This window comes from Lynx rufus, unplaced genomic scaffold (assembly GCF_022079265.1).
Source record: "Lynx rufus isolate CCGP_SWC_20201006 ecotype Redwood Valley unplaced genomic scaffold, mLynRuf1.p SCAF_6, whole genome shotgun sequence".
In the NCBI taxonomy this organism is placed as follows: domain Eukaryota; kingdom Metazoa; phylum Chordata; class Mammalia; order Carnivora; family Felidae; genus Lynx; species Lynx rufus.
Window position 1 is genome coordinate 108,942,672 of NW_025814878.1, and position 25,923 is coordinate 108,968,594.

At 38.5% G+C, this 25,923-nt stretch overlaps 1 protein-coding gene across 2 annotated transcripts in view; it reads right to left on the reverse strand.

Annotated features, from left to right (window-relative positions):
- DNAH8 (dynein axonemal heavy chain 8) overlaps nucleotides 1-25,923 on the reverse strand; it is a 321,754-nt gene that overhangs the window by 135,263 nt on the left and 160,568 nt on the right. For both annotated transcript variants that reach the window (XM_047102369.1, XM_047102370.1), the window contains 9 exons: nucleotides 20,335-20,477; nucleotides 19,741-19,875; nucleotides 18,964-19,086; nucleotides 12,846-13,059; nucleotides 10,389-10,498; nucleotides 6,177-6,340; nucleotides 5,262-5,454; nucleotides 3,754-3,876; nucleotides 2,085-2,215 (listed from right to left, as the gene is read on the reverse strand). In XM_047102369.1, coding sequence (XP_046958325.1) covers nucleotides 2,085-2,215; nucleotides 3,754-3,876; nucleotides 5,262-5,454; nucleotides 6,177-6,340; nucleotides 10,389-10,498; nucleotides 12,846-13,059; nucleotides 18,964-19,086; nucleotides 19,741-19,875; nucleotides 20,335-20,477 — 1,336 coding nt within the window. The remainder of the gene's footprint in view (nucleotides 1-2,084; nucleotides 2,216-3,753; nucleotides 3,877-5,261; nucleotides 5,455-6,176; nucleotides 6,341-10,388; nucleotides 10,499-12,845; nucleotides 13,060-18,963; nucleotides 19,087-19,740; nucleotides 19,876-20,334; nucleotides 20,478-25,923) is intronic.

The following is a 25,923-nucleotide window of genomic DNA, read 5'->3' on the forward strand; positions in this document are numbered from 1 at the left end:
TTTGAGCCCCCTGTCGGGCCCTGTGCCTGGAACCTGGTTTGAATTCTGTGTCTCCCTCTCTCTGTGTCTCTCCCTATGTGTCCCTCCCCCACTTGTGCTCTCTCTCAAAAATAAATAAACATCAAAAAAAATTTTTACATAAAAATATAATCTTAACTCCTACCTCAGACTTTAAAAGAAAATAAACTCTAGGGGGTCCTGGATGACTCAGTCGTTTAAGTGTCCTCCTCTTGGTTTTGGCTCAGGTCATGATCTCACATGGGATGGAGCCCTGAATTAGGCTCTGCACTGACAGTGTTGAGCCTGCTTGGGATTCTCTGTCTTCCTCTCTCTCTCTGCCCCCACCTCCCTCTATCTCTCTCCCTCTCTCAAAAAAGAAATAAACAAACATAAAAAAAAAGAGAGAAGAAATTCTAGATGGGTTATGGTTCTAAATGTTAAAGGAGTATATTTTATTCATAAATGTGAAGGAAATCACAGAATATCTTCACAGGTAAACCAATACATTTTTAACAGAATACAAAGATCACTAAAATAAAGGGACACAATTGACACCTGAAGTTTCACTAAAATTAAGATCCACTGGGAGTGAAAGGGCAAGCCAAAGACTCAGAGAAGATATTTATAATGCACACTCTGACAATGGAACTGTATCAAAAACCTGTAAAGAACTCCTAAAAAATCAGTAAAAGAAAGAATCACACCCTAATTGAAAAAAAAAAAAAAAAAGCAAAGGACATACACAGACATTTCACAAAAGAGGCTGTCCAGATGGCCCATAAGAGGTGAAAATGTGCTCAACGGTGTTAACCACGGGACACGCGTGACATACGGTGACACGGTGTCACCACGGTGACATACCACCACACATCCACAGGAATCACTGAAATGAAAAAAGGCTCACAGTCCAAAGGTGGGCCGGGATGCGGAGCAACTGAAACTCTCATGAACCATTGGTAGAAGCGTAAACTGGCAGAACCACTGTGGAAAAACTATTCCTCAGACCTACTACAGCAGAATGTATGCGTACTCCATCCATAATCAGCAAGTTTATCTCTGGGGGCATACTCAGACATGTACAACAATATTCATTACAGCTCGACTTGCCAAAAAATCCCGGGTAAACAAATTGTGGTAGTATGTAAGCAAGTGGGAGATTATACACCAATAAGAATGAACAAACTATTGGTACATGTAGCGTCACGGATGAATCTCACAAACATAATACCAGCAACAAGAAAAGAGTAGATCCCGTAGCATTTGATTGATATAAAGTTCAAGAATAGGTAAAACTAGGGGTGTCTGGGTGGCTCAGTCGGTTAAGCGACCAACTTCAGCTCACGTCATGATGTTACAGTTCGTGGGTTCGAGCCCTGCGTCGGGCTCTGTGCTGACAGCTCAGAGCTTGGAGCCTGCTTCGGATTCTGTGTCTCCCTCTCTCTTTGACCCTCCCCCTCTCACCCTCTGTCTCTCTCTCAAAAATAGATAAACATTAAAAAAAGAGGAAAAATGGGGCGCCTGGGTGGCGCAGTCGGTTAAGAGTCCGACTTCAGCCAGGTCATGATCTCGCAGTCCGTGAGTTCGAGCCCCGCGTCAGGCTCTGGGCTGATGGCTCAGAGCCTGGAGCCTGTTTCCGATTCTGTGTCCCCCTCTCTCTCTGCCCCTCCCCCGTTCATGCTCTGTCTCTCTCTGTCCCAAAAATAAAATAAAAACGTTGAAAAAAAAATTTTTTTTAAATAAAAAAAAATAAAAAAAAAATAAAGAGGAAAAAAAAGAATAGGTAAAACTAATCAGTGGGGTTAGAAGTCAGAATATGGTTAACCTTGGGAGGGTAATGACTGGGACAGGATGTGGGGGGTACTTATGGGGTGCTAATGTTTTATTTCTTCATCTCTAGGCTAACGACACAGGTGAATTTACTTTGTGACACCCGTGGTTTGTGTACATCTCCTGAAATACATTGCACTCAAATGAAAAGTTAACTTCAAAAAATGCACCAAATTGTTGTGTCTTTTTAAGTGAACATTTTACTTCAGAGAAATTAATGATAGAAAAACATATTGCTGTGTTTTATTTCATCTTACCTGGTTAATGTAATCTGGAATATTTGATATCCAGCTATAAAAGAGGCCAGTCTAGAAAGACTTTGTTTTCCTGAACCGCCAACACCCACCAGCAATGCATTTCCACATGATGTTCGAATTATTCGTGAGATCTGTTTTGAAATAAAATAGTATTTCTTTAAAAATAGAATTTAGATGTTTACATTTGCTTGCACTCTACATGAGTCCAAATTTTGGCCATATGCTTGTAGACGACATTAGACTTTTTCCTTTAATGAGATATGTCAGAGTTTTTTAAATTAATGTCTCATATTGATTTATTCAACTCAAATTCTTTCCTTGTACATCATGAAAGAGAGAACAAATTGGCTTTCCTATCTCCTATTTCAAAGCTATTTTCTGTGTGTGTGTAATTTTATTACTTTCAGACTCAATGCATGATGGAGTTGCTCTTCCCAATCCACAGAAAGAAGTTTAGAATTGTCTGCTTATTATTCAGTCTAACACACTGACCTATATAGACACCTCGCTCCACAATGAATATCACCCCTATTGTATCTCTGCCAATGAAGAAAAAAATTTAAGTACCAAAATTCTACTTACAAGGGGGAGGGGGGCAGAAAGACATTTGTAGAAAAAGACTGAGAGATGGCCTTTAGTCTTGTGTTGCTTTTCTATGGCTGATTTCCTCAATAAGAATAAGGCTGTAATTGTTCAAATCTTATGTAGGCCAATTGAAGACATTGCTAAAAAGCTGTCTTTTACATTAATATTACTGATTAAGATGAAAGTCTAGATGGATCACTAAATTCATTATCACCACTAAAGACCTTTTTTTTTTAATGCAAGTTTTACAGATGGCAGACAGTAACAACACTTTGGTAAGTATTAATTTTATCATTATATTTTTTAACATGTTAATCACGTAGGCGGTTGTGTACCATAATAGGGTCCCAGGTCCCCAAGACCTTGCCAGAGAGTACTCAATAACTACTTGTTGAGTGAATGAATGTGAAACAGCCCTAGGACATCTGGAAATTCACCAACTTTGCAAAAGACAAACATATAATAAATACAGAGTAAGCTGCCTCATCTTTATCAAAACTCCCTCCTCTGTTCTGACTTCCTGGGGAAACCCCTTTTCATTTTATAAATTATACAAACAAACAGCTCCTTTCTGTAGCCTTTCAGACTTGTATCAAAGGATGTTCCTTTGGGTGTTGCCTCTAATTGGTTTCTGTTTTTACACCACTCTTGTGTACCTGCCTCACCCCTTCCCCATCAGTTTGCCAATAATCTGTAAGCCGATCATAAAACTGATTTTTAAAAGCAGCAACTTTTCCTCCATGGGGAACAGGATTCTCATTATATCAAAATAAAATTTGGGGAAGGACGATTTATTCACAGAGTTCTGCAACTTACTTTCTTTCTAGAAAGAAAACTCAAGGTGTCAAAAGCCCTGAACACAAAACCTGTCAATTTGCCCAACATTTGCTGCTATGTAGGTGGACTCAGCTAAGGGGTTTGTGATTAAGCCTTTGTTCTCTGAGACAGTGCTCGGACTCAACCTAACGACGCTCTTCTATATACTACCTGATAGTACACATTTCTTCTCTCAAAACATCTATCGTGAAATTTACTAAGCTTTTACATGATCTATTTATGTCAGCAAATACTCAATAGTTAGAACCTTAATAAGATGAGTCATTGCATCTTTAAAAAACACTAGATCAAGAGATGTTCCTCTAATGATTTCATTGAACTGTCTCTGGTAGAACTGGAGTTTTTCAGACAGGAAGTCAAAGGATGGTACCTGTGGGTAGGGAGAGAGAGAAAAATAATACTTAAGAGCCAAAATCCATGAAAGCAGAACTTGTAAAGGCACTCGAAAGTAATTCTAATTTTTTAATAAAAATCTAATGGATTTCCAAAAATTTGTCATGGATTCTGTTGACTTTTGGTTAATTCTATTTTCAGAAGCCCAAAACCTCGCTGCATTAACTGGTTTCCAATATGGAATCATTCCTTGACCTTTCCCTTCAAAAACCCCAGCACCAACTCCTATCCCTGGGGATTATGATTGGAATATAACAAATATTTCTCTGTTTATATTTGCTTTTTAATATTGTTTATGGATTTTTAAAAATACACAGAAGTTTTACATTGTTGATGTGGTCAAATGGTTTTGAATATTCATGTACTTGTTTCGTAAATTTTTCTCCCCCATTTAACTCTTTGAATTAACTCTTCAGAATTACTTTGTTTATGACCCTGCTTAAAAAATCTTCTTGGAGTCCCGTTTCAAATTTCATGAAACCTATACATTAATTCAGGGAGAATGATGTTCTAATTTAATCAAGTCAAGTTTTATCATGTTTAGTCCTAGATGTTTTACATATTTGTTGCTGTTGAATGAAGTACTTTGATGTTATGTTTTCTGTCTTGTGATTGTTGGCAAGAATTGGCTAACTTTTTCTATAAAGGGCAGAATTAGGCTTTGTGGCCTATATGGTTTGTCACAACGATTTGTCCCCACCCTCGTGGTGTAAAAGTGGTCCTCGGCAATAATAAGTAAGCAAATCGGCATGGCTGTGTTCCAATACAACTTCAGGGATGAACACTGAATTCGAATTCCAAATAATTTTCACGTGTCACACAATATCATTCTTCTTTTGATTCTCTTCCCACCCATTTAAACATGTAAAAACCCTTCTGAGCTCACAAATCTAACAAAAAATAGGCAGTGGACTGAATTTAGCCCATCAACTGTAACTTGGCAGCCTCTGGCATAGAGGATAGTTGTTGAGTTTGATATTTATGTTACACTTGGTCATCTTACTCAATTGTTAGTGGTTAAAACAGATTTCAGGTTCTTTTACATTATATTAAGAGATAATCCTATCATCTGCAAACAATATTTTTGTTTTTTCCTGATAGGTAATTTGTTTCATTGTCTAGAACTTTCATAATATTAAATAATCGTGATAATAGTAGGCATCCTTGTCTTATACCTGACTTTAATGGATTGCTGCTAAATTTCACTGAAAGAAATATTTTACTTGGTGTATGATGACATGAATCATAACATATAACTAATGAAGAAGTTACAACAACTCCATGGTGGGACTCTGGGGTAGGGAGAAATATCTAGTTGGGTGAGTGGTCAAAAAACTCTTTTAAAAGGCAAAAAATAAATACCAATTCATAAACTTTGGGTACTTCAAACACAGTGTCTTCAGGTTCGTCACCAGTTGGTTCAGGCATCTCCCGGAGAAAATCTACAAAGTATGGTTCAGGAAGGATATAAGATGCCACATCTGGGCTAATATTTTCCTCAATGGCGTGAACAAGATGGATATTAAACCACTGCTCATCTTCAGAAGTTATAAATCTGAAATAAAAATGCAGGAGGAAAAATGCAAAATATAAAGGCATCTTTCCTAATTGAACATGTCCAATCTCCCTCCACCTCCTCTAAGGCCTTATCCTGCACCTCCATCACAGACAGGAAGGACATAACTCCACTCAAGAGAGTTATAACATTGACTATTACTTACAGAAAATACTGGCAAAGAATCTCTCCTTGATCAATCTCAGGCTCCTCTGAACCCTCTTTCCAATTAGAACTTGACTTTTGGGTTTCCATGCCCTTCTCTGCATCACCCAATTTTACCAAGAATTCTGTCGAGTGGCTTTAGTTCCAGAATCCTCCATTCCCCATGCTTGTAAGACCAGCATTACCATCCATGTTTTATAGAGGAGGAAGCTGAGGTTCAGAACAATGACCCGGCCTATGTCCCAGATTTCACCAAGCAAAACCTACATGGAGTTCAAACGTTTTAGAAAATATACACTACTAAAATTTGCCTCTGAATGTTACCAAGTCTCTGATGATGTGGTGATTTGAAAAGATACCCTGTGGAAATAATACTGGAGCAAATTGGCAGAGCATTTTTCAAGGGGACCAGCAGGTGGGAAATGACATCAATGCTTCACAAGCCCCAGAGCAAATGAAGACAATACTCTAATTATTTGAGTAGGTAATGCAGGAATTAGGCTCACAGTGTCAACTTCTTATATAGTACATTTAAATTCAAGTGCTGTAATATACACCTGTCTGCAATTACTCTGTTGCACTCGTGTTTGAAAAGTGATAGGAGAACAGATATCGAATCGCACTCCTCGGATTTTATGGTTAACATTCCTTGCCAAATTCTGGAAAGATCTCGAAGATTGAAAATGTAGTGAAATTTAGAAGGAGTTGGTAGCATCTTCACCTAGAGGTGTACAAAAACATAATGCTCTCAGTTTTGTTTTCAGATAAAACCAAAAGCAGAACTGCTTTTAGAACTATTTCATTTCACAAATTTTGTTTTAAATCAAATAGGCTGAATAAATAAACCAAGAGTAAGTTCATATTTTTGTCACAGCACTGATGAGAAAAACACATCATAAATAAACCTGCATAGGATTTCAAAGACCATAAGCCCTTGAATAGGATCGATTCAAGAACAACACTCTAGATGACAATTCCAATGCCTGTTCTATCACCATGAGTTGGCTTTGAACAAGTCACTTTCCCCTGAATTCTTACCAACTATTTGAGTTGTAGGAATAATCATTACTAATCATTGTTAACCATATTAATGTGTATATGGAAGTATGCCATAAAAAAAAAAAACTGAATGTGAGTTGGTTGCCATTGCAGTTAAGAACAAGGAATGTTCACTTCTAAAGTCAATAAGGACTATTTCCACAGGTTCCATTAAGGTCTTTAGTATATTTGGATTCTCCCAATATATTTGAATATCATAATCTAGATTTCACTGTGGAGATCTAAACTCAATCAACATGACTTCAAATATCTATTTTTCTATAATAAGTTGACAGGCAAGTCCGACATGCAGCTATAATGACGAGGTAGCTTTTCTGGGTTGTGTTTGTGTCTTTGTTTGAACACTAATTCACTTATTATTTCCACCAAGTTCAGAATCCAAACAGGCAAAGCTATAACAGTGATACATTCTTGTACGGAGAGATACCTGTTAAAGGATAAACTTGAGGTGTACTAGGTGTGGGAAGCACTGCTAGCCATGGGTAAAGATTGTAATTGACACCATTAGCATCATTTTTGAACGTGAAAACAACAATACTGGTGATACGAAGTAAACTCTCTGCATGATTAGTTCAGGATAGCATATGCTTTCTCTAGGACCTATTCATGGTATACGCCTTTTCCACATTGAAAAAGTACCCCAGTGAGCTCATAGCATTATTTTTACAGGCTAATTCACAGTGTACGTTAAGATAGCAGGTAGCCAGGGAAGACAGAATGAAGACAAGTGTTATTTTATCAATTATCCTTCAATTTCCCTCTTTGCTCAGTTCCATTTGCAGCTAAAATGTTCATTCTATTCACCAACATGTAAAATTATATTATAAATATGCAGAAATAAAGGCTGTGTGAATATTGCTTATAAAAGACTGCCACTTTGCTGTAAAAGACTACCACTGTGATGACAGCTATTGGCAACTCAAGCAATCATTAAAGAGAATCAAATAAATTCCTTTTTCCCCCTCTCCTTCTCACACATTAACCTTCTTCATTCCTTTCAATTTTTGTCAACTTCTTTCTTTTCTCACCTGGGCTTCTGCTTTAAAGCTGTGTAGAGTAATGTAAAGGTGAAGTGGTATACAAGAACTAAAAATGCTTTGTGAAGATGGGAGGTTTGAGGAAAAGATACAAAAAAGGGGGTGCTGCTTCTATGGGAACGGGGAGGGGAGGAAGATTCATTCATTATTCAATGGCTATTTACCTCCGGCTGCCTGTAAGAAGACACCAGAGTGACTTAGAAAATACTATAGTAAGTAGCAGCTCAATCCGCTGCCATCAGGGAGCTTCCATTCTAGTGGGGGGAGCCTAACAATAAATAAGAAACAAATATATTGGTAAACAAATAAGCTGACAAATAATAATGACATAAGTCATGGTCAGAAAAAATAAAGTAGGGTCAGGAGACAGATAATGCCTGTGATAGCCCCTCTGAAGGTAAGAATGGTGAGAATGAGTAGTATATGATGGCCCAAAGGACCAAAAAATGTGGGGTGTTCAAGGAACAGTGCAGTGGAGGGCAGTGCAGCTGGGGAGAGAGGCAAGCAAGGGGCGGCTCCGGTGGAGTTTCACAGGCCAGAGCAAGGCATCAGGTTTCATTGTAAGTGTACCTGGGAGTCTACTGGTGGTTTTAAGAGGGAGTAAGGATCTCTGATTTACTTCTTTGAAAAGCATTTTAGAACTGTGTAAAGAACAGACTCTAGGAGGGCAAGGAGAAAGCAAGTCACTGTGTGGTCCAGAGGGCAGATGCCGGAAGCATCTATCAGGGTAGTTGCTTCCAGAGAGAGCTCAGCTTTGGGATATATTTTGAAAGCACAGTTGCTGAGACTTGCTGATGGATTGGAGGTAGGGGGTTGAGGGAGACAAATCAAGCACGGCACCAGTGTTTTAACCTGAGGAGCAGGATAATTGGTGTTGCTATTAACTAAGAGGCAAAGGTCTGAGGGAAGGTCATATTGAAGGACACTTGAGGGTTCTGTTTGGACACATTAACTTCAAGATGGTTATTGGACATCTAAACAGTGATGTCTACTAAGCAGTTAGAAATAAGTATACAGCCAAGCAGAGAGGCCTGGAATGGAAGCTGATTTTGACATTATCAGCACAGAGATGGTGTTTAAGGCCCTGAAGCTGGAGAGACCATCTGGGTAAAGCATGGAGATAGGGAAGAGGGCCTAGCATCGAGATCAGGTGCACTCCAGCATCTAGAGGAAGGGAAGAAGAGGGGGGACTTTTAAAAAGATAGCCTGTCAGATAGGAAGAAAACCAAGAACATGAGGTCTTCAGAAACCAAGTGAAGAAAGTGTCAAGAGGGATAATTTATGTCAAATGCTGCCAAGTAAGAGGAAGAAATCAACCTTTAGATTTGGCAAGATTGAGGTCTTTGGTGACCTTGCCTAGAGCAGTGGAACAAAAGCCTGTGCAAAATAGGTTAAGGAGGTAAAGAAAGATGAAGAAATAGAAGCAGTAAACATTTACACAACAAAAAAAGCTTTGATGGAAAGACACCCAGTAGGCCAAAGCTTTTCAGAAAAAATATATACATATATAAGCACATGACATTGAACAACAGCCCCACTGGAAAAACAGATGGATCTTACCACAGAAAATTATTTCAGACGCTCAACCCTTGCCATTCATTTTGGAGTTACTTTAAGAGAGGCAGAACAGCATGTGCAAAGACCGTATGTTGGCAAAGGACAGCCCCCATGCAAGGAACCGGTCACCATAGGGGGCTGCGTGGATGGAGAATTTCATAAAAAACACCCAATTCCTCTCCTAATAATTCTTTTTTTTTTTTAATGTTTATTTCTTTTGGAGAGAGAGAGAGGCAGAGAGAGAAGGAAACAGAAGATCCAAAGCAGGCTCCGTGATGACAGCAGCAAGCCCAATGTGGGGCTCGAACTCATGAACTACGAGATCCTGACCTGAGCTGAAGTCAGACGCTCAACCAACTGAGCCACCCAGGCACCCCTGCTAATTTTGTATCTAGAAATTCCCTCATCCACCCAGGAATCTGAGAGGCTGGCACCCTCCAGAAGTCTCCAGGACATAAGCTTCCTCCCAGATGTGTGTAATTGGCCTAATGAATGTTTTTGGCATATACCTCCACCTTGTTTTTACCTCAGACCTACACTTAATTGTTTTCTCACGAGTCTGCTTTAAGCCATCTTGGTGACAGCTATATGTTTCCTGAGCTTTACTTAGGGCACTGGCCCTGTGTCTTAAAATCTAGTCCATTTTGTTAAGTACACTTCCATCCATTTACTAATTCCCACTCCATCTCAAGACTCACACAAGTTAGATTTTAAGTCTCAGATAGCTAAGAACATCTGGAAATCCATGTATTCAGTCAGTCAGGAAATAGGTGAGTGTATGAGATAAATATCAGAGTAACAAGCAGAAAAGCAGTGTCCTCGTTTTAGCAAAATTCTACTTTATCTTGGATGTCGTGTGTGGTTTATAGTAATGTCTCATACATATGGAAAGCATCATCCAGTCAGAATATTCGCTCCCTGGAAGGAAAAGGTGTCATAAATCTATTTGAGCACCTAATTTGTCTTTTCAAAAAAAAAAAAAAAAAAGAGAGAGAGAGAAAGAGAGAAAGAAATCCCACTACTCCATGATGTGATGATAAGTTCATGGGCCACAAGGTGAGAACAGGCCAAATAATAGTAGATTTTTTGTTATTACGGACAATGACCCTTCTGTACCTTAGTCCACTGCCACAGCACTCTGCCTGCTGAAACTAAATTTCCAATCATCTCACATATTTCAGGTTTGAACTTTCTGCAAGGATCAAAGTACCCACAGCCAATAAGTCCTGGAAAATAAAACAAGATTGAATGTACAAGCTTACTAAAAGATAAAAGGTACATGTTTATCCCAGGGAATAAATTGTTACAAGACCAACTAAGCTGGGTGACGTTAAGCATTTCTCTTTCCATGTTTAGTTTTCAGTATTAATCATATCAGAGATATCATTAATCATTAATCAAAACAGTTTAACAAATAAGCAAACACTCACATACGGATGACTAGACTGAGAAACACAACCTTGCCGGATGCAGTAGAAGCCCCTGTTTGTCCGTCGCTGTCCACAACCCCTTCCTTCCTCCAGAGGCAGCCACTACTCTGACCTAACGAGATACCGCGACTTGCTTTTCTTTATAGGGTGGCCCACTTATGGGTTTGACCTTTAACATTTTCTTTAACTTCAACTTTTGAAATTTAATTTGATGGAATCGTATCATATATTCCTTGGTGACTTGCTTCTTTTGCTCAACCCATTTCTGGGCTTCGGCCATGTTGAAGCACGTAGCTGTGTTTGTTCATATTCACTGCTGCATAATGGCATTAGGCTGTGTGCCTAGACCACTATGTATGGATCCACTTTTACTGTCAATAAATATTTGATTATTTCAAGGTTTCTGCTATCATGAACATTGTTCTATAAACATTCTTGTAGAACATGTGTGTCATTGATTTGTGGCACAAATCAAGTAACGATGGGTTAAGGGTTTAAATATGGAAGGCAAAACTGTAATGTTGGGAAGAAAACACAGACAATATCTACATGACTGCTGGATAGGAAAGGACTTCTTAAATGAAACTCAAAAAGTGAAAATCATAAAGGAAACAAATGATAAACTGGCATATGCCTGGAAATGGAACTGCTGTGGGTATCCACACATTCTGCTTTACCAGTAATGAGGTCCAGTTATTATCCACAGGGCCTGTCACAATTTATACACCCACCAGTAGGGGGTGAGTGTCTCAGTCCTGCACATTCTCCCCAATGCCTGATTTTGTCAGAATTTTTCATTTTTGCAAATCAAGTGGGTATAAAATGTTATTTCCTTGGTGATCTATCTATCTATCTATCTATCTATCTATCTATCTATCTAGAGCATGCGTGCATGAGCATGGGACAGGCAGAGAGGGAGGGAGGAAGAGAATCCTGAGCAAGCATCACCCTGTCAACATGGAGCGCAATACACTGCTTGGTCCCACAAATCGTGACATCATGACTTGAGCCAAAATCGAGTCTGATGCTTAACCAACTGAGCCACCAAGGCGCCCCTCCTTGGTGTTTTAAATTTGCATCTTTGCATCTTTGCCCACTTTGGGGCTTGTCTTTTCACTCTTCAATATTGCTTTTTAAATGAACAAAACTTCTTAATTTTAATCTAGTCAAACTTGTCATCTCCTTTTATGGCTTCTGCTTTTTGAGTCTCATTTTACAAGCTCTTTCCAGGGGCACCTGGGTGACTCAATGGGTTAAGTGTCTGACTCTTGATTTTAGCTCAGGTCATGAGACCAAGCCCCACTTCAGGCTCTGGGCTGATATCATGGAACCTGCTTGGGATTCTCTCTCTCTTCCACTCTCTCTGACCCTCCCCTGCTTGTGTTTTCTCTCTCTCTCTCCCAAAATAAATAAATAAGCAATAAATAAATAAATAAGCAAATAAATAAATAAATGAGTTTCTTTTCCTACTCAGCTGTCATGCAGATATTTTCTTCCAAATATTTTATATCTTTGCTTTCTATATTTAGGTCTTTAATCCATCTGTATTGATTTTATGGTGTGAGGTAAGGGTTCAATTTCAATTATTTTCACATAACAATTACTAAAAAAGTCCCAGTACCATTTACTAAAAGTCTTCCCTTTCCCTTCTAATCTACAGCACCTGCAATGCCAATTAATGTCCATATATACATGGGTCTGTTTCTCTTGTATGTCTTCATATATATAATTTTTAATGAAATAGTTTATATGAGCATAAATTTGTTATCAAAATTCCCATTTCATTAACATATCAAAGTGCTACATTTGACTTGATATATTACATTGTTAACCTATAATACATGTGCTGTCATTCATTAGCCCAAATTTCTCTGATTGTGTCAACAAAACAAAAACACAAATGTTTGCTTCCACCAAAGTCAAACTTCAACAAGGCTATTTCTAAATATTCCTGAGTTTTAGAATAGACTATAAACATGAGTCTTCTTAATATTTAGTCCCTCTTTTCTGGTATTTAATTCTCAATTTCAGATTCTTAATCCCTACTTCAGACAGAGCCTTTTTATCTCTTAAATAAGGTTTTGCATGGCTTATGTCCATTATGTAATAGGATAAAAAAATGTAACACCAAGAACAGTCATACCAAAAATTTTGTCTATTGAAGCATTTGAAGGCAATGTGCAATTAAACACAGTAAACTGTCTTTTTAAACGTTGTGGAATATCATTTCGACCACCTCCAGGGTGGATCATTGCTGCTATGAGCTGCACATCAACAATAGTAGTGAAGTCTCCAGGCTTATCTAAGCTATACATTCCTTCCATTTCCATCATTTGTCGCACGATCTCATTAGTTACCTGAAATGTGCACAGTGATAACTTTAGTAAGTATATCTATCATATTCCTGCATGGCTCTTACAAAATAGTACACATGAAATAGTCAACTCTTATCAGTGAAAGTGCTTGCAAATGTTGATAATAACCTGCAAGGCAATTTGATGTAAATGCTACCACTCATGGGGGTGTCTGGGCTCAGTCTGTTAAGTGTCTGACTCTTAGTTTTGGTTCAGGTCATGATCTCACAGCTTCACAGGTTCAAGCCCCACATGGGGCTCTGTGCTGACAGTGCGGAACCTGCTTGGGATTCTCTCTCTCCCCTTCTCTCTCTGGCCCTCCCCTACTCGTGCTATCTCTGTCTCTCTCAAAATAAATAAATAAACTTTAAAAAATACTTAAATGCTACCACTCATGAATGAAACCATAAGCTAAACGTCTGCAACAAGTTCAGTGTACTCTTCACCACCTTGATAAAATGGATCTCCAAAGAAATTTAAATAGGCAAGTTACAAAATATTTGGTACAATTACAACAGTAGTCAGAGTTACAAATATCAACATTTAACATTTCAAAATAGTTTAAATCAGAATGTGGGATAGTTATTCCTGAGCCTTCAGGAATGTTTGGGGTTTAGATTTTATGTCCTCATCTTCCTTTACTGAAGACTCTAACACAACTAACACTTCTTTCTTATTGAAAACTTTTCCTCTCTCGGCTTCAGAGGCTCCATTATTTCCAGGTTTACCTTGTGACCCTGGATCACTTCCTAAGTCATTCTTTCTCCACCTATCCCTCTCATGTAAGTGTTCTACAGAGTTCTATCATTCTATTTCAGCCGATGTCATGTCAACCCTATAGCCTAAAGAATCTCAACTCTGTAACTAGCTTCAGATTCCCTTCTAAGTTCCATGCCTGTATATCCAAATTCCTACTAGGCATCCCTGAGTGGATGACACACAAGCACCTCAAATACGACATTCTTTCATTCAACACATATTAATGACCACTGTGTGTCTGACTCTGTTGTAGCATAGACAAAAATCCCTGTCTTCATGGAGCATACATTCTGGTGGTAGGAGAAAAAATATATACACATGTATGCTAGTATGTATATATGTATGTAAATAAAATGCTATGAGTTTTGGGAGGAAAATAAAACAGAGAAAGGAAATAGACAGTGTTCGAGGGTGCAACTGAATATGGACAACACGGGAGGATTCACCTCACAAGACATGCAACCAAAGAATATATAACCTCATTGCTTGAAGGAGGTGAGAAAGCAAACTATTTAGGTATCTAGAGGAAGAATATTCCAAGAGGAGGAAACAGTAAACATAGAGGCTCTGAGTGAACATTATGTCCAGTGTATACAAGGACCAATAAATGTGTTTGGGGCAGAGTCATGGGGAGGTAAGATCAGTCAATGCAGGGTCTTTGGGTCATGGTAAGGATTTTGGCATTTATATTCTACAAGTCTCATGGGAGGATTTTGACCAGAAGACTGTGTCATGATCTGATCCATGTTTTAATTGGGTGCTGATGTGAGCATAGACTGAGAAGGGCAAAGGCAATGGGGAGACAATGAGGAGGCATTTGTAATGATTAAGAAGAGAGAGAGAGAGAGAGAGAGAGAGAGAGAGAGAGAGAGAGATGGTGGCTTGCACCAGGTGTTGGCAATAGAGGTAATGAGTAGTGGTAAAATCCTGGATATAGTTTGAAGATACAGCCCATATGATTTCCTAACAGATTGAATGTGGAGTTTCCACTTCTTGATATTAAGAGGAGTATTTCAGGAGCAGATCTAGGGAGTAACAGGAATTTGGTTTTGGACATGGTAAGTTTGAGATCCAAGTAGACATCCCTAATTGGTTAAGTGAGTCCGAAATTCAAGAGCTCTTCAGCTTATAGATGATATCTTAATATGCCTGCACTCTCCTCACCTTACTGCTGAGAAGTCTTTCTTGGATCCCTACTGAATGGGAGAGGAAAAGGAAAGAAAAAAGAAAAATAAGAGACTTCCCTAGGAGGCTGTGGCCTCAGGATGACACTTGCACAGATTTGCATCCTGGGTATGCATAGCCTAAGTGGACCAGAAACTTTCCAATCTTAGCCTTGCTTTGAGATAATCCTGACTGAATAAGTAAGGATCTGGCAGAAGAAAACTCAAAACCTGTCTTGATGAGAGCATATCCAGCTTAGGCTGTGAAACACAGTCATGATTAATTTTTCAAGGGTAATGATCTAGCAAGCAGTCAAAGATACTTACAGAAAATAAGACTTGTTCAACACACACAGGAACTATTAAAATAACAAAGAGCAGAAATAGGATCACATAGACTTCAGATGCTGAAATTAACAGGCACAGACCTTAAAATAACTATGCTCAATATGTTTTAAAATTCATTTGAAAATTTGAAAATATATGCAAGGAATAGGAAACTATAAAAATGATGACATATTTTAAAGAGAAAATAAACAGTAGCTGAAATAAAAACTCAGTGGATGAATTTGACAGGAGATTAGACGAAACAGAGAAGAAAATTAGTGAGGAGGAAGACAAAGAGGAGAAATTATCTAGATCGCAAGCATTGGAGACAGGAAAGGCTGGGATGTAAGAAAAAAAGGAGAAATATACAAGGCATAGAAGAAAGTCTGATATACAATAGGACTCTGAGAAGAAGGGAAATAAGGAGGGGCAGAAATAATATTTGAAGAGATAAGGACTGGGTATTTTCTAGAAGTGATGAAAGACACCAAACCACAGATTCATGAGTTCTAGCAAATTCCAAGCAAATAAGTACAAATAAATCTACACCAAGGAACATCATTTTTAAAAGAAAGAAAATTACAGGAAAGTAAAGCAAAGAGAAAACCTTAAAAGCAGCAAGTGAAAAAAAAAGGCAGATTAAGTTCAGACGTGCCATGATTAAGTGGTAGCTGAATTCTCAACAGCAACAAGGAAAACAGAAAACAGGAAGAATATATTCAACATGATGGGAAAAAAACCCAGAACTGCGAGTTTAGAGTTTCACACCCAGAAACACTGTCTTTCAAATAAAAAAGATGAAATGACATGTGCAAAGAATTAGTCATGAAAAGACCTTCTCTAAAGTAAGTTCTAAAAGCAGAAGGAACATACCACATGCAAGGTCTAAGAAGGAAGAATGAAGAAAGAGCAAAGAAAGTGGCAAACAAGACAGCAATGCAAATGAAGAGTGAATATATAAAAAAGTAAAAATAATGTCTGTGGGAGTTAAAAAAAAAAGGGGGGGCACCTGGGTAGTTCAGTTGGTTAAGTGTCCAACTTCAGCTCAGGTCATGATCTCACGGTTCATGAGTTTGAGCCCCACGTCGGGCTCTGTGCTGGAAGCTCAGAGCCTGGAGCCTGCTTCAGATTCTGTGTCTCCCTCTCTCTCTGCCCCTCCCCTACTCATGCTCTGTCTCTCTCTGTCTCTCTCAAAAATGAATAAACGTAAAACAAATTAGAGAGAGAGAGACTTAAAATACAAATCAACAATAAAATGATAAGTTAGGAGAGAGATAAAGGAAATTAAGGTGTTCAAAGGTCATTGGATATACAAGATAGGAATAAAGGGTTTATCTTTATCTTTCATTACCCGTGTATGCAGGATATACTGTCTAGGTAAGCATTAGAACACAGAAATTGAGTGCAGTGTATAGGTAGTAAACAAACAAAAGGAAAAAGTCAATCTCCTCGGGAAACAGGAAGAAAGCTACAACACATGTGTGCTCAGCAAACAGTAAGGAAATGGAGGTGTTAGAGGTCCGAGAAAATGAAGAAAGTATGAAGCAGTCATGTCACAGAGAAGGAGCCTGAATGGGAGCTGAGGTCCATGATGATGATTTAAGTTTATTTATCTATTTTTGAGAGAGAGAAAGAGAGAGCAGGGGAGGGGCAAGGAGAGAGGAAGAGAGAGACAGAATCCAAGCAGGCTGTGCACTGTTAGCACAGAGCCTGACACCTGGCTCAATCCCACAAACCAGGAGATCATGACCTGAGCTGAAATCAAGAGTTTTAGTCAGTCAGTTTAACTGACTGAGCCACCCGGGCAGCCCCATGGTGATGATTTTAAAATGAAGCCAGAATTGTGTGGTTTTCTCCAGCCAAGCTTAGCCTCATAGGTGCAGGTGGGTGGAGAGCAGGCCGAGTTTCAACAAGGCTTTAATGGGGTTATGGCTTTCACAGGTGAGTAGAGGGTGTATGCGACAGTGATTATAGTGATGGGTCCTGGAATTCCAGCTAGGAAAGGAAGGAAGTGAGGAAATGAGAGGAAATGAGGGATAGCTTAATGATGGCAGGAACTATGGATCATGGTAGCTCTCTCTCGAATCTGGGAAGTGGAGGGAATAAGCTAGAAAGGGTGGATATGGTAATCAGAGAATAAAATGCTTGAAACTGAGATAATGAAGGGGTCACAGTTCTCGATAATAACAAGGTGTAGGTATGACTGCATGGATGACTAATTCACCCAGGGTGGAAGACACGATCATCACAGGAGGAACTAAGAGGTCAAGATCACGTATGTCAGTATTGGCATCACCAAGAATTACAACAAGCAGGCTGCATAATTTGCAAGGCCCAGGGCAAAATGAAAATGCAAGGCTCCTTGTTCAAAAGTAATTATTAAGAAATTCACACTGGTGGCTACAGAGCATTAAACCAATTCAGGTCCGTTTGAAGTATGAGTCACTGTGTCAGCCCAGTTTCGACACACATGATTCTGGCCCCAGCAAGAGGGAGAGTAACAGTGATCCAGGAATGGAAATCTTCAGGATGTTGTCTGAGGGTCTGAGGTGACAGCAACAAGGGAAGCATGAGGTGGGATTGATCCCTCCACAGGGCAGGGGACAACAAGAGGCAAGGAGGACATCTCCCCCACCTCTAGGCCCAGGGGCTCAACTTGACTGAGGAAAGCAGCCTCCCAGGTTTCCATTAGAGCAAGCAGGCAAAAGAAAATTCAGAGAAGTTGCATTTACAAGGAATTCTGTGGATGAACTATGGCTTCCAGGGGCACATAGAAAGGTTTCAGGGGGCACCTGGGTGGCTCAGTCGGTTAAGCGTCTGGCTCCAGCTCAGGTCATGATCTCATGGTTTGTGGGATTGAGCCCCGCATCGGGCTCTCTGCTGTCGGTGGAGAGCCGGCTTTGGATCTTCTGTCCCCTTTTCTCTCTGCCCCTCCCCCACTCACTTGCACACTCTCTGTCTCTCTCAAAAATAAACATTTAAAAAAAATTTTTTTAAGTGAAAGGTTTCAGAGTGGGAAAAGTAGGAAGTAAGGTCAGAGAAGTGCTGTGCAAAGCTGTTTGAGGAATAGTCTCAGGTGAGCACAGGACCTGGGAGTCTGGACCTCCTAGAGGTATCTGAGGTGAATCCACATAAAAGGCCGGATGGAATGGGTGCTGGCAGGCTCCAGGTAGATGTAATTGATGAAGCAGTGGGCAGTGGTGGGAGGGAGGTGTTGGCAATCCCACAAGGAACATGCAGAACTCTGACAGCATCAGTGAGGTTCTCTGATGGGGAATGCCTCTGGGGTTGACAGATGATCACAAGGGGGACACACGCATGGCAGAGTTAAAAGGAAAAAAAAAAGGTATTTTCTACATCAGGTATTCCTTGGAGGGAGTATGTAGAATAAGAGGTAACAGAACAAAACTAAAACCCTGGGGAAAGGAAGAGAGGAGCCAGAAAGGTCACTGAAATCACGAAGCCAGAGAGACAGGTAGGCGTATTGCTGAAAAGCCCACAGGGACCTCAAGAAGGGAGAATGCCAGCTATACCAGAGAAGTCAAACAAAACAGAACTGCTACTAGGGAGGCTTAATAAGATGAAGGCTATTGACATTTTTTATATATAACTAAAAATACTGATTAACTATCATCTATAGGAGATATTTTAGTCATACCTGATCTCCCCATTCATTAATCACCGGCATATTAATATCATCAATAAATACAGTCATTTTTCTGCCTCCTGGTGGCCCGTATGTGCTTCCCATTCGTTTATCCACATAGCTTTCAATGGTTCTCTGGAAAGAGGAAATGGTTTAAGTGTTAGATTTCAACCCAGATTCCTAAAAATGCTGAGCATGCCTCTCAGAGTGAATTGAGTTACTTAATATACATAAATACCATTATTAAAATAGACATTGTAGAGGCGCCTGGATGGCTTAGTTGGTTGAGCATCGTCGGACTGCTGGTCTCGGCTCAGGTCATTATCTCATGGTTTGTGAGATGGAGCCCTGAGTCGAGTTCTACGCTGACAGAGCGGAGCCTGCTTGGGATTCTCTGTCCACCTCTCTCTCCGCCCCTCCCCCACTCACACGCACATGCATTCTCTCTCTCTCTCTCAAATAAATAAATGAACTCAAAAATTGTTTTTTTAAATAAACAGTGTAAAATTGCAAAAAATAAGTTATTGGAATGTTAATCATTAATTTTATGCACAAAGTTCAGCTTCAGCCTCAATATTAGGTCAAAATATGCTATTTGGCTTTGGTTTCCATCTTAGCCTAGGGAAAACCAATAGCTGAATGCCAGGTGCAGCCCCATTTCCTATACACACACACACACACACACACACACACACACACACACCAGCTTTTATATGCATACACATTTTACTGTAAACACCACTCAAAACATTTAAGATGTTGATTACCTCAGCAAGTGATGGGTTTTACCTGAAACATGACTGGTTCTGTGGCAGATGAAAAGTTTAGACTTTTGGATAACTGTACTTCAGGATCGTATCTTTTCAAATAGGCTTTAATCATTACAGTTTTCGCAGTCCCCTGCTCTCCCGTGAGCAAAACAGCCTGCAGTAATAGGATAGTCATGGTGAAAGGGGTTGTGTTTGGTTTTAAATGCCTTATGGCTCTAGCAGCCATTTTTCATTCTAAAAATTCATATGACTAATTTTTAATTACTTTTTAGAATTAGACCCACGTCAAAATAAATCCTAGTTCAATTAAAAGTTTAAATGTGAAATGTGTACTACAACTGTGCTGGAAGAAAGAATGGGCAAATATTCACGTGACCACGAGAGAATGAGGGACTTTGTGAGCATATGACAGCTTTCCTTAGCAAGCTGGAAGTCAGAAGTTCAGGGGATACTGAATTGGAGTGTATCCTGGGGTTCATTCACCAAAAGTGTTTCCCTTAAATGGCACCACTTCCGGCCCCTTGTGCTGGAATTTAATTTTTCTGTCTGTACCGTGTGAAAAGGGATGTGTTTCATACAGGTTTGTGATCAGCTAAGAAACTATCAAACTTACTTTATATTGTTTTGCAATGGTGTCTATCAAAAAATTTGTTCTAATATTGTCAACATTTGGAACCAAAATTGATGAATATTCTGGAATACTGTCAGTTGGATAATAATATGGCTGTAGTTTCTTATTCCAGTGCTCCCAATCACCTATACAGTAAGTAAAAATTCATCTTAATAAAACTGCACTCTTTGAAAAGTATCTCAAAATATAAAAATGCAAATGCCATAAACACCCAACAGAATCACATGGACATTTAAACCATTTTCCAAAAATATGTGAACATATCTACTTATCTAATATACATGGCATTTGATCATTTAAATTCATTTTGCCCCCTCACAAAGCCAGTTTTTAAATTTCTAAATCACTCATCTAGAGAGATCTGGCCTGAAAGGGAATTAGAACTGGCTACTGGTAAAACCAATGACATGTTTAATATCTAGTAGGGAAGCCCCATCAACTGAAAGGATAGGGAAGACCAAAAAGGGGTTAGTGGACATAGAATGTTTGCCATGAGAAATGAGGAAAACGAATCTAGCCCTGAAACTAGTTAATAAAGTGCTCAGCCTATTGACTTAACAGTAACTACTAATTTATTAACTGATTTTAGATAGCCCATAATTTACTGATGGACATTATTGGTATAAGAATTATTTTTACCACATTTCTTCAATTATAAAAAAAATTGTATTTACATTTAGCATATGTGGAATGTGCCTTACAATCTACAAAAGACTTATAACCACCATTGGCTAGGCAAACTTGGTCAGAGATGTATGTACACTGTTGCCATAAATTACTTTTATTGTTGGTATCATATTGTTCATTTTAATTGGCTTTTCAGGAATATTATACTATGATTCAGGATTGTATCAAAAGAGTTACTGTGTACACAGAATGCATGAAAACAGAGCAGAGGCTCACACATTTGAGAGTAGCAAAGAAAATATTCATCACTGGAGGAATAACCTCAATCTCAAATTTCCTTGCAAAATAACAAGTCATTTGGTAAGTGAAGGTGTTAACTTTTAAGAAACTGATAAACTGTTTTTCCAAAGTGGCTATCCCACAGAGTAGTATACGAGAGTCCCAGTTATTACACATTCTTGCTGATATTTGGTATTATCAATCTTTTCATATGGCAATCATTGTAGTGGCTGTGTAATCATAGCCCATTCTAGTTTCAGTTTGCATTTCCTCGATAACCAATGATGTTGAATATCTTTTCATGTGTTTTTTCACCATTTTAAAATCTTCTTTGGTCAAGCATCTATTTAATTATAGTGCCCATTTAAAAAATTTTGGCTTGGGGCGCCTGGGTGGCTCAGTCGGTTGAGCAGCCGACTTTGGCTCAGGTCACGATCTCGCGGTCCGTGAGTTCGAGCCCCACGTCGGGCTCTGTGCTGACAGTTCGGAGCCTGGAGCCTGTTTCCGATTCTGTGTTTCCCTCTCTCTGACCCTCCCCCGTTCATGCTCTGTCTCTCTCTGTCTCAAAAATAAATAAACGTTAAAAAAAATTTTTTTAATAAAAAAAATAAAAAATTTTGGCTTGACTGTCTAACCACTATTATGGAATGGCAAGAGTCCTTTATGTTTTCTGGATTGAATTGTTTTATCAGATATATTTTTTATTTTTTTTATTTTAATTCCAGTATAGTTAACATAGAGTGTTATGTTTGTTTCCAGTGTACAATATAGTGAATCCACAGTTCCATACATCACCCAGTGCTCATCATGACAAGTGCCCTCCTTAATCCCCATCACCTTTTTCAACCATCCCCCCATCTGTCTCCCCCCGCCCCCATAACCATCAGTTTATTCTCTACAGTTAAGATCTGTTTCTTGGTTTGTCTTTCTTTTTCCCCTCTGCTCATTTGTTTTGTTTCTTAAATTCCATGCCTGAGTGAAATCCTATGGTCTTTGTCTTTCTCTAACTTATTTTGCTTAGCATTATACTCTCTATTTCCATCCATGTCATTGCAAATGGCAAAATTTCATTCTTTCTATGGCTGAATAATATTTCATTGTATATCTATATACCATTTCTTCTTTATCCATTCATCTGTCAATGAACACATGGGCTGCTTCCATAATTTATTATAAATAATGCTGTAATAAACATAGGGATGCATGTATCCCTTTGAATTAGTGTTTTCACATTTTTGGGGTAAATACCCAGTAGTGCAATTGCTGGATCATAGGATAGTTCTATTTAAAAATTTTTGAGGAACCTCCATACTGTTTGTTTTCCACAGTGGCTACACCAGTTTGCATTCCTATCAACAGTGCAAGAGGTTTCCCTTTTCTCCACATCCTCGCCAACACCTGTTGTTTCTTGGGCTGTTGATTTTAGTTGTTCTGACAGGTGTGAGGTGCTATCTAATTGTAGCTATCTAATTGTAGCTATCTAATTGTAGTTTTGATTTATATTTCCCTGATAATCAGTGATGTTGAACATTTTTTCATGTATCTGTTAGCAACCTATATGTCTTCTTTGGAGAAATGTCTGTTCATGCCTTCTGACCATTTTTGAATTGGATTATTTGTTTTTGTGTGTGTTAACTTGTATCAGTTCCTTATATATTTTGGGTACCGACCCTTTTTCAGATATGTCATTTGCTACCTTGTTGCTGCCTTGTTAATATGTTATTATTCTGGAGAATATTCCATGTGCTCTCAAAAAGAATGTGTATTCTGTTGTTTTAGGATGGAATGTTCTGAATACATCTATTAAATCCATCTGGTCTAGTGTGTCATTCAGAGCCACTGTTCTCTTGTTGATTTTCTGTTTGGATGATCTGTCCATCAAAGTTTGTGGGGTATTAAAGTCCCCTACTATTATTGTATTATTACCAATTAGTTCCTTCATGTTTGTTATTAACGGTTTTAAGGATTTGGGTGCTCATATATTGGGTGAACAAATATTTACAATTGTTAGATCTTCTTGATGGATAGACCCCTTCATTATGATATAATGCCCCTCCTTCATCTCTTGTTACAGTCTTTGGTTTAAAATCTAGTTTGTCTGAAAGGAGTATGGCTATTCTGGCTTTCTTTTGATGTCCATTAACATGATAGATGGTGCTCCATCCCCTCACTTTCAATCTGCAGATATCTTTAGGTCTAAAATGGGTCTCTTGTAGGCAGCATATAGATGGGCCTTGGGGTTTTTTTGTTTTTGTTTTTGTTTTTTATCCACTCTGTCTCCCTATGTCTTTTGATTGGAGCATTTAGTCCATTTACATTCAAAGTGATTATTGATATGTATTTATTGCCATTTTGTTACTCGTTTTATGGTTGTTTTTGTAGTTTTTCTCTGATCCTTTCTTCTCTTTCATAATTTGTTGGCTTTATTTAGTGATATATTTGGACTCCTTTCTCTTTATTTTTTGCTATCTATCACTGGTTTTTGATTTGTGGTTACCATTAGGCTCGTATATAACATCTTCTCCACATAGCAATCCATATTAACTCGATAGTTGCTTAAGTTTTGGATACTCTTTTAAATAGTATATTAAAATTCCAATTTTTAATTGTTTGTCGTGAGCATATAGAAATACAATTTATTGTTGTATATTGCCCTTTTATCCTATGACCTTGCTAAACTAATTCACTGGTTTTAAAAACTTTTTCGAGGATTCTATAGAAATGGTCATATTGTCTACAAATAGAGGTATATTTGTTCTTTTCTAATCTGTAGATACTTTATTTGTATGTTTTTGTTTGCTTATTTATTGCCTTACTGCACTGATTAGACCTTCTAGTACAATGCTGAATAGCAGTGATGAGAAAGAACATCCGTGTCCTATTTCTAATCTTGGGAAGGAAATATTCAATATTTCACCAATAAGTAAGTAAAAATGTTATCTTTTCTGTAGATGCTCTTTGTCAAAATTATAAAACTCCTATTCCTAGTTTACTGAGAGTTTCACCATGAAACGGTGTTAAATTTTGTCAAATGCTTTTTCTGCATCTATTTAGATGACTGATGATGTGTTTGGCTTTTAGTCTGTTAACATGGCAAAATAAATTTATTGCTTTTTCAATGTCACTCCAACCTTCAATTCATAGAATAAATGCTCACTTGGACTTTACCTGTTAAAATTTTATTAAGAAATGTGTGTCAGGGCACCTGGCTGGCTCAGCTGGTAGGACATACAACTCTTAACCTCAGGGTCATGAGTTCAATCCCCACATTGGGTGTGGAAGCTACTTAAAATTTAAATAGGGAAAGGAAAGAAATATGGGTCATTGTTCCTAAGACATACTGCTCTACAGTCTACTTTTATTATAATGCCTTTCTCTGGTTTTGATATCAAGATAACATCATCTTTATAAAACGGTCTGGGATGTATTTCTTCCTTACGTTTAATGTCTTAGAAGCAGTTTTTGTACAATTGGTATTATTTCTTCTTTAAGTACTTGGTAGAATTCACCAATAAAGCCATCTGGGCCTGGGGTTTTCTTTGTAGAAAGGTTTTTAACTATACATTTTTGGTGAGTCTGGGGATATGTAGGATGTCTATTTCTTCTTGATGAGGTTTAGTAGTTTGTACCTTTCAAGGAATTTGTCTTTTTTATCTAAACATGTCTGTTTCATCATAAAACATACCTTCAAAACATTGTTTCTAGTATTCCCTTATTTTTTTAATGTCTATACGGCCTGTAAGGATGTTCCCTCTTTCATTCTGAACAGCAGTAATTTATGTCTTCTCTATTTCTTCTAATATCTCTGGTAAGAGATGTATCAATTTTATTGATCTCTTAAAAAAAACCATCTTTTGGGGCAGCTGGGTGGCTCAGTCAGCTGAACATCCAACTTTGGCTCAGGTCATGATCTCACATTTGTGGATTCGAGCCCTGCATCGTGCTGTGTGCTGACAGCTCAGAGCCTGGAGCCTACTTTGGATTCTGTGTCTCCCGCTCTCTCTCCCTCTCTCTCTGCCCCTTCCCTGCTGGGACTCGTGTTTTTCTCTGTGTCTCAAAATATAAAATAAAACGTTAAAAAAAAAATTTAAAAACCCCCATCTTTTGATTGTTTCTGGATTGTAACAGAATTCATAAGTAGATTTAAGGATGCATCTCATTGTTAGTTTGCATTTGGAGTTAGAGCTCCCTTTTATGAACCCAAATCTTTAATAGCATCTAATCACACATAGAATTAACTTAATCATTCTGATTAAAAATGCCCAGCTGAAAAAAAGTTCACTTCACCTCAGTCTCTTTATAAAGAGGCCTTTAAAACCCCAACTTTCACTTAATCCCTATTTTCAGTATGATTCTTCCACTCTCAAATGTGTCCAGTATCCTCCAACTCTAGGCAATTCTGTGTTTCACACTCTCTAAACACCAATTCTTCCGTGTTTGGCCAGTGTGAGGTGAGTGCAATTATCTACCAGTGTGATTTTGGAAAGAGGACCTGGAGGTTCTGTTTCTTAAACAGACTTACAAGCAGCACTCTGGTTTTTACCTCTGCCCTCACCCCAGTTTCCATTTCCTGAGCCATGGGAAGGTTCTGCGGCATACATTACATTGCCTCTCAACTCTTCCCCCTGCCAGTTTAGGACTTACCTTGCCCCGTGTGCCAAATCA